The sequence below is a fragment of the Schistocerca nitens genome, chromosome 1 (genome assembly GCF_023898315.1).
Source record: "Schistocerca nitens isolate TAMUIC-IGC-003100 chromosome 1, iqSchNite1.1, whole genome shotgun sequence".
Lineage (NCBI taxonomy): Eukaryota > Metazoa > Arthropoda > Insecta > Orthoptera > Acrididae > Schistocerca > Schistocerca nitens.
The window spans coordinates 992,052,819-992,068,872 of NC_064614.1; the positions used below are offsets into that span (position 1 = coordinate 992,052,819).

The 16,054-nt window shown below is 39.2% G+C and overlaps 1 protein-coding gene across 1 annotated transcript in view; it reads right to left on the reverse strand.

The window, feature by feature from the left end:
- Nucleotides 1–16,054, reverse strand: part of LOC126195200 (protein furry) — a 1,217,589-nt gene that overhangs the window by 164,503 nt on the left and 1,037,032 nt on the right. The window contains exons 30-32 of the mRNA XM_049933718.1: nt 11,304–11,433; nt 7,164–7,324; nt 6,665–6,951 (exon numbers count right to left, since the gene is read on the reverse strand). Of these exons, the coding sequence (XP_049789675.1) occupies nt 6,665–6,951; nt 7,164–7,324; nt 11,304–11,433 (578 nt within the window). The remainder of the gene's footprint in view (nt 1–6,664; nt 6,952–7,163; nt 7,325–11,303; nt 11,434–16,054) is intronic.

Here is a 16,054-nt window from a genome sequence, read left to right on the forward strand (position 1 = left end):
ATGTGTTTATAAATTAAATTATTCATGTACAGGAAACCTTTTGCTTGAGGTTATTGGCAAACACTTTTTTTTCTATAATATGTATAAATGTGGTCTACTGCTGGCAATGTTGCTTGTAAGCAACATTTCATAATTTTTATAATTTTTGTCAAAAATTTCTAAAACTGACTGAATTGTATTTCTTTAAGCATAATAAATAAGTATACGCACTGAAAATTTTTTTTTTGTTTTTATTTTCACCATTTGCCACATAAAGCGTTAATAGAACTCAAAACAAGAAGCAAATCAAGGATTAACTGTTCAAAAAATTCAATGTCAAGGACCTAGGAGCTGTAAGGTATTGTCAACAGTGAGGTCATCAGTTCCATTGGATTAGGGAAGGATTGCCTAAAGCAATTTAGGAAAGTCACAGAAAACCTAAATCAGAATGACCAGATGTGGGTTTGAACTGTCGTCCTCCAAAATGTGAGTCCAGTCTGCTAACTACTGTGCCACCTCACTCGGTATCATGCTGTGTTTGGTCCCTTCCCCATTTTCAAACCAACTAACCACACTGTGTTGGAATGTTTATCCTAGTAGGCTGATGTCTCCAAGTTTTCACAAGTAACCAAATTGGTGACACACTTGTTATATGATAATTCCATTGCTTTCTGTGAGATACTCCATATATTTAATTACTTTTCTGTATCTTAGTTGCAATGAAAGCAATCTAATGTCAGTAGGCTGCATCCTCAGAGCTCCTCTTCAGATAATTGTCCAAGTTTCGTCCAGTATAATGAAGTTGGACATTGATTATCCAGTTTCAGTCCTCTGGAGCTTTCATACTATTTTACACAGATCGTTAAGATACAGGTAACTGTTAAGGAAGTGATTCAATCCTGTAAGAAAGGTATAGTAAAAAGTTAAGAGTGTAGCCATGTTCAACATGCTTAAAAAGACTATCATTCCACTGATACAATCCTGACTACCTTTAGCAACTCCCTATCCTTATCAGAAGACTTCATACAAAAGTCTGAAAGGTTTTGCTGTTTTCAGAGCTCTGCAGAGGAAAGTAGAATAATGCTGCAAGGGTGAAATGGCTTTAACTCTGTTATGCAGCACTGCTAACAATATACATGTGAACTTCTTTCTACAAGGGGCGCAAATCCAGCAGGGTATACAGGGGAACTTCTGTGAAATGTGGAAAGTATGGCAGGGGCACAAACAAAATTGAAGATGTGAGGGTAAGTGTGAGTTGTGTTTGATAGCTCAGTCAGTAAGAGCATCACCTTTGAAAGGAACTAGTCTAGCTTGAAGTTCTAGTCTGATATACAGTTTTACTCTGTCTGGTAGTTTCACAACAGCATGTACATTACTATGTAATGAAAGACTCACACTCTAAACCGAGAAACGTTTAACCAGTAATAAAAGCACTGATTCTGATGCACTTTTAATTAAGGCAATGAATATAGAACTGTAAACACATAGGAACTTATATGGAAATGAGTGCAACTAATTAAACATACCAAGACCAACTATATTCAAAATTAATTAGTAGAAGCTGGTTTGGTTGGTTGATTTGGGGAGCAAAGGGACTAAACTGCAGGGCTATCAGTCCCTTGTAGTAGAAGCAAAGAGATATATATTTTACAAGCAACTAGACACTAATATAGACTTAAGAACCATGGACCTTGCCAAGGTGGAATGGCCTGTGTGCCTAAATGATACAGATAATCATACCAAAGGTGTAACCACTATGGAGAGGTATCAGTGGAGAGGCCAGACTAAGCTTTCATTCTTTAAGAGGGAGAGCAGCCTTTTCAGTTGTTGCAGGGGCAATACACTGAGTAATTAACTGATCTGGCCTTGTAACATTAGCCAACATGACCTTGCTGGGCTTGTACTGCAAATGTCTGAAAGTGCACATGTCTGAAAGCAAGGGGAAACTACAGCCGTAACTTTTTTGCTTGGAGCATGAAGATAGGTAGGTTAGATAACAAATGAAGACATGCTGAATCAAATTGGGGAAAAAAGAAATTTATGCCCCAACTCATTTAAAAGACAGGATCAGTTGACAGGACATATAAGGCATCAAGGAATTGTTAATTTGGTACTGGAAGGAAGTGTGTAGGGGTAAACATTGTTGACTGAGATGTAGGCTTGAATATAGGAAGTAGGCTCATATGGATGTGTGTTATGCTAGTCACACAGAGGTGTACATGCTTGCACAGGATAGACTAGCAAGGAGTGTTGCAACATATTAATCTTCAGACTGAAGACCACCACAACAACAAGAAAAAAATCATTTCTTGACAGCTCCTAATTTATAGAAGAATGATGGTCTAGAAACCGGTATCATATGTGCTATAAAAGGATAACAAATATATTTGCTATTACCAATGAAAGTATTTTCCAGTTTTATACAAATTATTCTGAAAATGGGCCACAGGTAATGGATCTTAAACCAACAGTAAATTAATAAATCATAAAAATATTCAACAGAACACAGACTCCCTATGCTGTTGTTGTTGTGGTCTTCAGTCCAGAGACTGATTTGATGCATCTCTCCATGCTACTCTATTCTGTGCAAGCTTCTTCATCTCCCAGTACCTACTGCAACCTACATCCTTCTGAATCTGTTGAGTGTATTCATCTCTTGGTTTCCCTGTATGATTTTTACCCTCCACGCTGCCCTCCAATTCTAAATTGTTGATTCCTTGATGCCTCAGAACATGTCCTACCAACTGATCCCTTCTTCTAGTCAAGTTGTGCACAAATTTCTCTTCTCCCCAATTCTATTCAATACCTCCTCAGTAGTTATGTGATCTACCCATCTAATCTTCAGCATTTTTCTGTAGCACCACATTTCGAAAGCTTCTATTCTCTTTTTGTCTAAACTATTTATCATCCATGTTTCACTTCCATACATGGCTACACTCCATACAAATACTTTCAGAAATGACTCCCTGACAGTTAAATCTATACTCCATGTTAACAAATTTCTCTTCTTCAGAAACGTATTCCTTGCCATTGCCAGTCTACATTTTATATCTTCTCTACTCCGACCATCCTCAGTTATTCTGCTCATCTTATGTCCTCCTTTCAAGACACTGTCCATTCTGTTCAGCTGCTCTTCCAGGTCCTGTGCTGTCTCTGACAGAATTACAATGTAATCGGCAAACTTTCAAAGTTTTAATTTCTTCTCCATGGATTTGAATTCCTACTCCGAATTTTTCTTTTGTTTCCTTTATTGTTCGCTCAATATACAGATTGAATAACATCCGGGATAGGCTACAACCCTGTCTCACTCCCTTCCCAACCACTGCTTCCATTTCATGTCCCTCGACTCTTATAACTGCCATCTAGTTTCTGTAAATAGCCATTCACTCCCTGTATTTTACCCCTTCCACCTTCAGAATTTGAAAGAGAGTATTCCAGTCAACATTGTCAAAAGCTTTCTCTAAGTCTACAAATGCTAGAAATGTAGGTTTGCCTTTCCTTAATCTATTTTCTAAGATAAGTCATAGGGTCAGTATTGCCTCACGTGTTCCAACATTTCTACGGAATCCAAACTGATCTTCCCCGAGGTCGGCTTCTACTAGTTTTACCATTCGTCTGTAAAGAATTCGTGTTAGTATTTTGCAGCCATGGCTTATTAAACTGATAGTTCGGTAATTTTCACATCTGTCAACACCTGCTTTCTTTGGGATTGGAATTATTATATTCTTCTTGAAGTCTGAGGGTATTTCGCCTGTCTCATACATCTTGCTCACCAGATGGTAGAGTTTTGTCAGGGCTGGCTCTCCCAAGGCTGTCAGTAGTTCTAATGGAATGTGTCTACTTCTGGGGCCTTGTTTCGACTTAGATCTTTCAGTGCTCTGTCAAACTCTTCACGCAGTATCATATCTCCCATTTCATCTTCATCTACATCCTCTTCCATTTCCATAATATTGTCAGACTCCCTACAACATGAGATTTTTTTGTCATGTCCTTCTCCTTCTCTTCTAAATAAAGAGTAAGTGATGGTCTTAAATATAAAGGTTAATGCAGATGATTCTGATGAAGACATGGAAGTGTAGTTACATTTGTTTTGCCACTGGCGAAAAAAAAAAAAGAGAGAGATAGATAGAGAGAGAGAGAGAGAGAGAGAGAGAGAGATGTTGAAGTGCAGTTTTGGCATAGTGCCTAACACCTTTAAAAAACACGGAGGCCCACCAAGCTAGCCGGCCGCTGTGCATTGTGTATCATATCTCCCATTTCATCTTCATCTACATCTACATCCTCTTCCATTTCCATAATATTGTCAGACTCCCTACAACATGAGATTTTTTTTGTCACGTCCTTCTTCTCTTCTAAATAAAGAGTAAGTGATGGTCTTAAATATAAAGGTTAATGCAGATGGTTTTGATGAAGACATGGAAGTGTAGTTACATTTGTTTTGCCACTGGCTGGGGAGGGGGGAGGGAGGGGGGAAAAAAAAGAAAGAAAAAAAAAAGAAAAAGAAAAAGAAAAGGAGAGCGAGAGAGAGAGAGGTATATTACAGGAAAATTTTCCCATTTATAAGTTATGGGATAGAGCTGTGCGGGTGTGCCACTGATGTGCTCTTGAATATCAAAAACTTCCATTTCCCAATGGCACTGCCACTAATATCTACATCATTCTTCCGGGCAGCAGTTTGTGTCTTAAACTGGGACAGTACTTATGTATACTTCTTTGTAAATTATCATATGAAGATGAAAAGCAGCAGCTTTGCTTTTGCTTTCCTACCCACAATTTCAATTCTTATGATACCCATTAACATCTGAGTGCTAACTTTGGTGCCACCTCCACAAATGACTAGAATTTCTTTGGTTGTTCATTTCATTTATTTATTTTTGTGTACCATGAGTCCTTGATGTGTGTGTATCGCTCAGACATAGAATATGTGCATTTTTAAAGAAATCTTCCAATAATATTATGATGTGGTAGTTGTTGAAGGCATTATGCTTTGCTCTATTGACAGCTAAATGTGTTTCAATTTGCATTCTCTATCTTCAGGCTTAATATTTTGTTTTATGCCTATTGTGCAGGTATTGTTGCTTTTAGAAATTGACTGTATAGCATGGCAAATCCATCATTAACTGCTCTGCTAGGTACACATTCATCCAATACTTAGCAAACTATTCTTTCAATCAATTCTTCTACATGCTCCTGCCCAGAGGTAAGGGTTGTGACATTCGCTTTGAGATATGACATGACTGTCTCTTAATTTAGTTTACTAAACACGCAAATGCAAATCTTTCTATTTGTTTCAGCTACTTTCTGTATTTTCGAAATCAGTCTTGTCACAACTATCTGATGGTCACTGTTACCAGTTTCCACATGGGCAACCTCAAAAGTGTCAGGTTTGTTTGCTGCTATTAGATCTAATATATCCCACCATGACTGAGCTTCAAAAGTATCTGCCCCAAGTAGCTTCCAGAGAAATCATTTAGTATTTAGTAGAATGTCTTGTCACACTCACCACTTACAAAAATCATCATTTTCCCTGTATATTGTTGGATTATCTAAGTCTCCTCCAATAATGACAGGATGACTGTGGAACATATGTATTGGCAAGTTTAAAAAATCTCTAAAGTTTTGGTTGCATCTGGGAGGGAATCTGGTGGTTGATAGAAAATCCCAATTATAAGTTTGGGTCCACCGTTAATACTGAATCTGGCCTGAACAATCTTGCAAGAAACTTCAATTTTTATCCAGGAGGATTTGATTTCCCATTTCTTTGGTCACTTAGTAATACTGTATATCTGAAATACATTAACCCTATCAGTACCGTTAAACATCATGTTGTTATGTCACAGTATACTTAAGTGTTGACGGAAATAAATGCCATGCATACATTTATGTATTTCTTATATTTTGATATAAAGTGGCACTCTGGGTAAGACATTGGCCTCACATTAGCGAGCACAGCAGCTTGAATGCCTGTCCTACTACCCAGGTTTAGCCCTTCCACTGTTTCCATAAATTGTTTGAGGTAAATTTCAGGATGATTCATTAGAAAAAAAGGGCAAATTTATCACCAAATCTGAAATGATGCTTCATCTCTGATGACCTGATTGTCAGTGTGAGATCAGACCTTTGCCTTCCTTCCTTTCTTATATTTGACATACTAGTTTAGTATATGTGATGTGATGTGATGTGATGTGATGTAATGTAATGTAATGTAATACTGCCAGAATACTCATCCAAATCATGTGATATACTAGCCATATTACTCTATTTACCCAATGTATCTAAATTGTAGAGTATGATTTTGTGTAAAAAGTTAAAAAAGCAGAACTGAACAAGACAAATAAATATCCATTGTATTTTTAATATTCATAGGTATGAGACTACTTAAGCACTGTGGCACCTTTACTGTATGTCAAGATAAACTTACTTATATTCCATATATTTATGTTACTTATATTCCATATATTTATGTTACTTATTTATTTGGAATTTAGTCCTATGTGTCTTTGAATTTGAAATGCATTTATAGTAACAATATAAACCAGACAAATTACATCAGAATTTAACACTTTCTGCGCATGTTATCACACAAATTATTACAAAAAAAAGTGTTGTCACTAAAAGGAAAATTACATGAAAATCCTAAGAAATCATTAGTATTGAATGAAATAAGTGCTCAATTTCCATTTACCTGTGAAGATATGTGAAAGAACAGGAAGGGCAGGAGTAGGCAATCCCAAGCCAAGTTGTCCTGTTTTACAGTTGAGAAGAATGTGAGCAACAGTCAAATGGTCACAGTGATCTGCTAAAGCTACCAAAAGGTTTAGTAGCAGCATACGGCAGTGCTCATGTACAAGTTGTCTGCTGTGATCCAATCCCAAGAAAAGGATATGTAGCATCAGAGGTACATGGATTGACCAATCCAGATCCACACCATCTACTACAACATCCACCAGTAGCATAACAGCCACATTGCACCTGTTAAAGAATTATGAGCACAAATCAGATCACAAAGTGTTGCTATCAACGACCAGTGTGTCCATACATACTATTTGTTGTATTATTATTATTATTATTATTATTATTATTAAGGATGCTGCTTACGACTATCAATTGTAAACAAAGCATTTTATTACAACATTATGGTTTTCAGAAGATGTAAAATTATTAGAAATAAAACTATATCATACCTGTGAAATCCACTAATAGGCTGCGAACTATCTGGCAGGTACTCTGTAAGAGGAGCAAAGTACCCTCCGTACTCTGGCATTGGAAGTGGATGTGGCTGTGGTATGTCAAACCTATCAATTGGTGCAGTTCGTAAACAGTAACCATCCTCTGTGGCGATTAACTAGAACCAAATTTTTAAGAAGAAAATAGTTAAGTTAATTGTTTATATCCTGAGCAAGTGTACAAATATTCAGCAAAGTTCCAGTGAGAGTCTGTACCAAATTAATGTGAAAATCCAGCCTCAGGGACATTCTGCTTACTTTCAATTTGGGAGGAGTGGAGGGAGTAAGGTCTCAACAATGGCAATAGTATTTTACAAATACTGAAGTTTGTTATACGAATTATACACTCCTGGAAATGGAAAAAAGAACACATTGACACCGGTGTGTCAGACCCACCATACTTGCTCCGGACAGTGCGAGAGGGCTGTACAAGCAATGATCATACGCACGGCACAGCGGACACACCAGGAACCGCGGTGTTGGCCGTCGAATGGCGCTAGCTGCGCAGCATTTGTGCACCGCCGCCGTCAGTGTCAGCCAGTTTGTCGTGGCATACCGAGCTCCATCGCAGTCTTTAACACTGGTAGCATGCCGCGACAGCGTGGACGTGAACCGTATGTGCAGTTGACGGACTTTGAGCGAGGGCGTATAGTGGGCATGCGGGAGGCCGGGTGGACGTACCGCCGAATTGCTCAACACGTGGGGCGTGAGGTCTCCACAGTACATCGATGTTGTCGCCAGTGGTCGGCGGAAGGTGCACGTGCCCGTCGACCTGGGACCGGACCGCAGCGACGCACGGATGCACGCCAAGACCGTAGGATCCTACGCAGTGCCGTAGGGGACCGCACCGCCACTTCCCAGCAAATTAGGGACACTGTTGCTCCTGGGGTATCGGCGAGGACCATTCGCAACCGTCTCCATGAAGCTGGGCTACGGTCCCGCACACCGTTAGGTCGTCTTCCGCTCACGTCCCAACATCGTGCAGCCCGCCTCCAGTGGTGTCGCGACAGGCGTGAATGGAGGGACGAATGGAGACGTGTCGTCTTCAGCGATGAGAGTCGCTTCTGCCTTGGTGCCAATGATGGTCGTATGCGTGTTTGGCGCCGTGCAGGTGAGCGCCACAATCAGGACTGCATACGACCGAGGCACACAGGGCCAACACCCGGCATCATGGTGTGGGGAGCGATCTCCTACACTGGCCGTACACCACTGGTGATCGTCGAGGGGACACTGAATAGTGCACGGTACATCCAAACCGTCATCGAACCCATCGTTCTACCATTCCTAGACCGGCAAGGGAACTTGCTGTTCCAACAGGACAATGCACGTCCGCATGTATCCCGTGCCACCCAACGTGCTCTAGAAGGTGTAAGTCAACTACCCTGGCCAGCAAGATCTCCGGATCTGTCCCCCATGGAGCATGTTTGGGACTCGATGAAGCGTCGTCTCACGCGGTCTGCACGTCCAGCACGAACGCTGGTCCAACTGAGGCGCCAGGTGGAAATGGCATGGCAAGCCGTTCCACAGGACTACATCCAGCATCTCTACGATCGTCTCCATGGGAGAATAGCAGCCTGCATTGCTGCGAAAGGTGGATATACACTGTACTAGTGCCGACATTGTGCATGCTCTGTTGCCTGTGTCTATGTGCCTGTGGTTCTGTCAGTGTGATCATGTGATGTATCTGACCCCAGGAATGTGTCAATAAAGTTTCCCCTTCCTGGGACAATGAATTCACGGTGTTCTTATTTCATTTTCCAGGAGTGTATATGGTGTTCGTTCTAGAGTATCATGCAGAGACCACTTGTGTGTGTGTGTGTGTGTGTGTGTGTGTGTGTGTGTTTTCATTAATGTCCTCTGTAATTAGCACTATTCCTCTTTTCTCAAAAATTGTGCAAAACTTGAATGTAACACTAGGACCAAAAACAACCTTAAGAGTATAACGTTAAAACAGAAAGGAGTCAGATGCATGTGTATACATGTATTCAACAATGTGGCAGAGCATGTTACATGTCTTCTAGGCAATGTGGTGAAATTTAAGACAGAATTAAAGAAATTTTTATTCGGTAACTCATCCTACTCCACTGAAGATTATCTTCACAGAAACTGCAAAAATTCATGCTTTAGCTAATTCTATATTTAATATTAGCACCTTAAAAGAATAGTGTTTCACAATGTTAAGTAATTTCATTGCCTTGCACTTAAATAGCATGAACATCTTTGACAACAGGAAGGAAAAGCAGTTGATGCAGGTAACTGTTCGTTTAATTTTATGACAGCTGAAAGACAAACCAGTGCGGTTTACAGTTATTTACAGATTAAACAGTAGAGGAGGCTTGGAAACAGGTCAAGGATTGATACAAAAAGATGAAAATGATGGACTATAAAGTATAATTTCTGTAGTAATAAGACCTGTTCAAAAACATTTTTTTCACGATTCTCCTACATAGTAGATATGCACCATTCATCACCAACAGGAAAAAAGGAAGTCATCTACATACATTTAAATTGCCCTCTACATACATTTACATTCCTATCATGACTCACACTGCAACATTACACAAAATGAAGAGAAAACTAACCAGATAAGGAAAATACAATGAATTTCTCCATAAGCAGAGCAGACAGGGGGAAAAATAAGACTGTACATTGAGAAAGTGTATTGTCTTTATAGAAAATAGTAATAATGATCAAGAAAAGTGTGATGATTCAAATAAGTAGAGAGTAATGTGTGATGGTGAGGTGACATTACAATGGAAACAATGATAATAAAAAAGGGAAAGAAATGATATGATGAGGATATCTCCTGTCTTTAATACAGATTTAATAGAGTATTAAAAACAGTGGCTGTTATATACAGCATGTAAGACAGGGTTGCTCATTGTCACTATCGATATTTAAGAGACCTTTGAAGAGCTGGATGAATTTTTCTATCTTGTAAGCAGAAGAGATAAAAAAAGGAAGATGCAAGATAGACTTAATAGTAAAGCTAGCACCAGCAAATGGGCTTCATGTAAAAATAAACAACTACAAACATCCAAAAGCATAAACACTGAGACTAAAAAAAAAAAAAAAAAAAAAAAAAGATTCACGGCAAGCTATTTTTGGGGCACAGTTCTTTAAGTGTACTATAGGGAAGAAAGCTCTTAAATGAACAGAAGCTTTTCAAATATGATGTTTTAGGAGACTGTTGCAGACGGAATGATTGACTAAGGAACATAGACTTCCTGCAATGACCAAAAGAGAAAAAAATGTCTAACAAAGAACACAATGAAATGAGCAATTGAGCATATTTCCCAACAAAAGTTGTTGCTGAAAACAGCAGTGGAAAGGGTGGTAGAGAGAAGGAACTGCTTGGGCAGGAATAGAGATGAGTATATATGGCAGCCTCTTGATGATGAAGAATACAGCAGTTATGCCAAAACGATGAGGACAGCTGCCAAGTGACAGGACTGGAGAGCTGCATTAAACCAACTTTAGAGTTTATGACCAAAATGAAAATTTTATTCTATACTTATGACATACAATATACATAACTGTAGAAGCACAACCAATTTTTTTATAAATTCAATAAAAATATATAATGAAACACTGGAAACTTCAGGTTGGAATGCCAACAACATTAGGAAAAGGATAGATTGTTATTCACTGTAAAGATGATCCATTGAGATGCAGACTGGCACAATGAAATGAGTATTACACATTATAGTTTTCAGCCAAAGCTTTCTTCAGCAAAGAAGCTGCTAGAGATAGCAGTCATGTGTGCATGAGGTGTGCTTGCTATGTGAATGTGTGTATGTTTTATGTTGAAGAAAGCTTTAGCCAAAAGCTATAATGTGCAATAGCCTTTTTGTTGTGCCTGTTTGCAACTCAACATGTCATCTTTAGTGTGAGTAGCAATCTATCGTTTTCCTAATATTGTTGAATTGTATAAAAATATAGACAAAAAATTAAGATAAGCTGAAATACCCAGAAAATTCCACAAAAAAGATACACAAAATTGCACTGTTTATGTTTCTTTTTCATTGACATATTATGTGATATACAGCTGAAGCTCTAAAGAAAATAATACAGAAATCTAAATATAAATTTGCCAACCTCGGGTTCAGTGCTTGGTGTGCAGAGGTCATCTGAAACCATTGGTGGACCACTAGCAGTCCTTGTTTTCTCTGTGCGAGGTGTTGGAAAGCCAGCCAGTGCTCGTAGTGCAGTATCTGACTTTGAAGTGCTGTAATAGATAGTAAAATACCAATTTACAAATCTATGGAAAACTGAGCCTATAGTATGTGAAATAGTAAACAAACAATGAAAGAGCTATGATCTGCATGTTTGTGGTGGGAATTTGAAATGTAAATAATTATTGAGAAATTAACTGTGTCCTCCATAACTATCTCTCCCGCCCTATGAACCAGCGACCTTGGTGTGGTGGTATAGCTTGCTTGCTTCAGTAATACAGATAATCATATCGTATATGGAACCATATCACAGGGATGTGTGTGGAAAGGCCAGACTATTTGTATTTCTTTATTAATCCTGTAAATTGTGATGAAGTACATAGTTTGTACAAACGATATAGGATAAGTCAAGTTTGATTTATTACATACAAGTTGAATACTGGTAACAAAATTACAAAAACAGTAAGACGATCGAAGGGATAGTATGGTTAAGAATAATTATGTGATCAATTACACTGTTTTTCTTGGTGCTCCAAAAACCCAGAAACAAAATAGAAGCAGTGGTGAAGCAAGTACTCTTTTAGTTTCACTTTAAATTTAGGTAAATTTAGTATCTGCTTCAGAAAGGATGGCACGTGGTTGAATAAGATAATGCCAGTATGATGCACTCCTCCCCTGCACGTGTTTGTGCTTACTGAATTGACATGCAGGTAGTGCACGGAGAGTGGAAATCACAATTATGCTTCTCTATATTTTCTTCTTTTAATATACTTACTTTTATGATGATTTGTACTTTGCAGATATATAAACAAGGAAGGGACAGTATATTGAGACTCTTAAATATTGGTCTACACAAGTCTCTGCATTTAACATGTATTTTTATTCTAACAATGATTTTGGAGCCCAAATGTTTTTCTGCTACATATGGAGTTCCACTAACAAACAGTTGTTAACCTTTTCAGTAGTTGCAGGGATGACAGTCTAGATGTTTGACAGATCAGGCCTTGTAACTTTCCCAAAGTTTGGAAAAGTGGCCAAGGATGACACTCATGACAAAAGTTTCAAATCACTCTGTGACTGAATCGCCTCCGTGTTTCATGCCATTTCCCCCCCAAATTTGTATGATGCTCTTTTCCTCGCCAGCATCACTGCCCTCTTACAGGGGTTCCATGATCTCACAGTGTGGAATTGTGTTAAACTTAATGGTGGATACCACAATTCAAGTGATGATTTTGGGGAGTAACCTTTACAAAATGCCTGGGCAGGCATTGAGAAAAATTTCTGGGTCTCAGTAGCTCACATTCGTGTTACCAATACAGGCTTGTGAGCTCCTGTCCCCATAAGCACCAGCAACCACAGAGTAGTCCATTGTGAGTGCAGGACTTACTTCATGATTCAAAACAAAGCAGACAGGGCTACTGCTGCTGCTGCTGCTGCTGCTAGGGCCAGAGTGATGTCAAAGCAAAGTCTGATGATGTGAAGGACCATGATGATGAGACAATTCAGGGTGCAGCTGTCATCACCCAATATCACACTGATGACGGCAGACCCAGCTGCAGTGGTGTTTGAGGGTGCAGCAAGTACATCATTGATGAACTGGGCTGTGGTGACGGATGCATCATCATTGGATCAGTTTATAATAGTTCTACTTATGTTCAAAATTAGCAACTTCAGATTATATCTATGTGCCCCATGTTATATCGCTATTTGCAGTGATGTCTTGTAATATCATATCGTATTGATCCATCGCGATATTTTCTTCGAGTGCTTGTAGACACAAAGGTCGAACATGATTGTGAGATAATCCAGGGTGCAGTGAGCATGGCTGCATTGGAAAACGAGCTGATGTCTTCGGCCGACACCACATTGGTAATGGTGGACTGGGATGTGTTGGTGTTTGCAGGTGTGGCAAATACAGTTGGGGCAATGAATGCATATGCATTATCATCATCATTATCATCATCATGTCTGGTTATGGAGTAGTAGTTGCAGGTGCAATCCTGATGCTCCACACATCAATCACATGTGCAAGAGAAGAAGAAGAGGAGGAGGAGAAGGAAATTAACCATCAGTTTGCAACTATAATGAGCACACACACAAATATGGAAAAAAAATCATCTTAAATGCATACCTGTAGGATTACCAGAGTCAAATCAGGGTCACTTATCAGCCCATGTTGAGCTGACATCATAAGTATTTCTGTTAGGGTGTTTCATCTGTGCTGATTCTGTCAGTGCTGTTGCTACTAGCAAGTCTCCAACTGGAATGACTCATAAAGCTGAAAGCCACATTTTGTTGCTTATTTCAGCCAATGGGAGATGAGTATCATATCTCTAGTCATATGGTTTTAGGCAGGACAGCACTGGCTCACAGCTGCGGTATGCAATGCTATCTTACACTGTTTCAACCTGTGTTCTTAAAAATAGGATTATATTTCAGTGCTGATGTGTGTGCTGGTCCATCACGTGGATGATGCATCCAGTTGTGAAAGAGAAGAATAATTTTCCAATACTTTGACACTTGCTGCATGCTGCAGCCAGTATCTGCTGAGTACTACCCACATCTCAGACACTGCCGTCGGCTCTTTTCATAAAATACCATACACTTTAGTAATGTGCCTTTTGTAGATGCCAGGTAGTGCGGGATCCATTTATGTCATATGTAACCATCACGAGTCAATCAAGTCCGGTAGCTACCATGCTACACACTGCTTCCGCAATAACAGTAATGTACGACAACACCTTAAAGATGCGCAGTGTCCAGTAGCGGGCACTCACTTCTATGCGCAGTCAGCCCATGGCTCTGAACACACCAAACCACATTACCAATTGACAAAATTCATATCTAATGCTGCCCATATAAACTTTATAGCAAGTGTCTAATAGTTTATTTTTAAAATAATAATAATAACAACGAGGATGTAAAGAGCAACTGATAACAGATGCAGAGGTGACATATCAAGCTAAAACTAAACAAAGGTCGCTACACTACGCATACATTGATTACCAAAAAGCTTTTGATAGTGTACCCCACTCATGGTTACTACAAATATTGGAAATATATAAAGTAGATCCTACATTGATACAGTTCCTAAACATAGTAATGAAAAATTGGAAAACCACACTTAATATCCAAACAAATTCAAATAATATCACATCACAGTCAATACAGATTAAGCATGGAATATACCAAGGAGACTCATTAAGTCCTTTCTGGTTCTGCCTTGCTCTGAACCCACTATCCAACATCCTAAATAATACAAATTATGGATACAATATTACTGGAACATACCCACACAAAATCACACATTTGCTATGCATGGATGATCTAAAACTACTGGCAGCAACAAATCAACAACTCAACCAATTACTAAAGATAACAGAAGTATTCAGCAATGATATAAATATGGATTTTGGAACAGACAAATGTAAGAAAAATAGCGTAGTCAAGGGAAAACACACTAAACAGGAAGATTACATATTGGATAACCACAGCGACTGCATAGAAGTGATGGAAAAAAACAGATGCCTATAAATATCTAGGATACAGACAAAAAATATGAATACATAATACAAATATTAAAGAAGAACTAAAAGAAAAATATAGACAAAGACTAACAAAAATACTGAAAACAGAATTGACAGGAAGAAACAAGACAAAAGCTATAAATACCTATGCTATACCAATATTGACCTACTCATCTGGAGTAGTGAAATGGAATAACACAGACCTAGAAGCACTCAATACACTTGTGCGATCACAATGCCACAAATATAGAATACATCATATACGAGGGCGGTTCAGAAAGTAACCTCCAATTGGTCACAGTGCGGGTTGTGGGGGGAGTAGCGACGCCATCTGTGCGTTCACGCACTCAACAGGTCAGTCGGCATCAAGCCGTGGTCGAGTGAACGTCGTACCTGCGCTAGTTTAGTTTTTGTGGCAGTTTGAAATGTGTGCTGCAATAGAAAACCCCGCCAAATGTGAAGTGTGTGCTGTCATAAGGTTTTTTACAGCCAAAGGATATTCTGCAGCAGCTATTCATCGTGAGCTTTGTGCCGTGTACGGACCAAGAGTTATGAGTGAAGGAGTTGTCCGTGAATGGGTACATTTATTTAAAAGTGGACGAGAAAACGTTCATGATGAAGAGAGGAGTGGTAGACCATCATTGGTGACTGACGAACTCGTTCAGACAGTTGATGCAAAAGTTCGTGAAAATCGACGTTTCTCAATGTCGGAGTTGTCTACTGGTTTTCCACAGATTTCTAAGACTCTCTTGTACGAGATAGTGACAGCAAGATTGGGTTACCGTAAGTTCTGTGCACAATGGGTGCCCAAAATTCTTACCGACCACCACAAAACTCAAAGAATGGCCTCTGCATTAGACTTTCTGTCACGTTATGAGGACGAAGGAGAACCATTGTTAAACAGAATCGTGACCGGTGACGAAACCTGGATTAAGTACGTGAACCCTGAGACAAAAGAACAATCAAAGATGTGGGCACATTCAAATTCGTCTACCAAACCAAGAAAAGCCTCGCAAGATTTTTCTGCCAGAAAACTGATGGCAACGGTGTTTTGGGATGCCAAAGGGGTGTTGTTGGTTGAATTCATGGAACGTGGTACGACCATTAATCAAGACGTGTACTGTGAAACAATAAAAAAGTTACGACG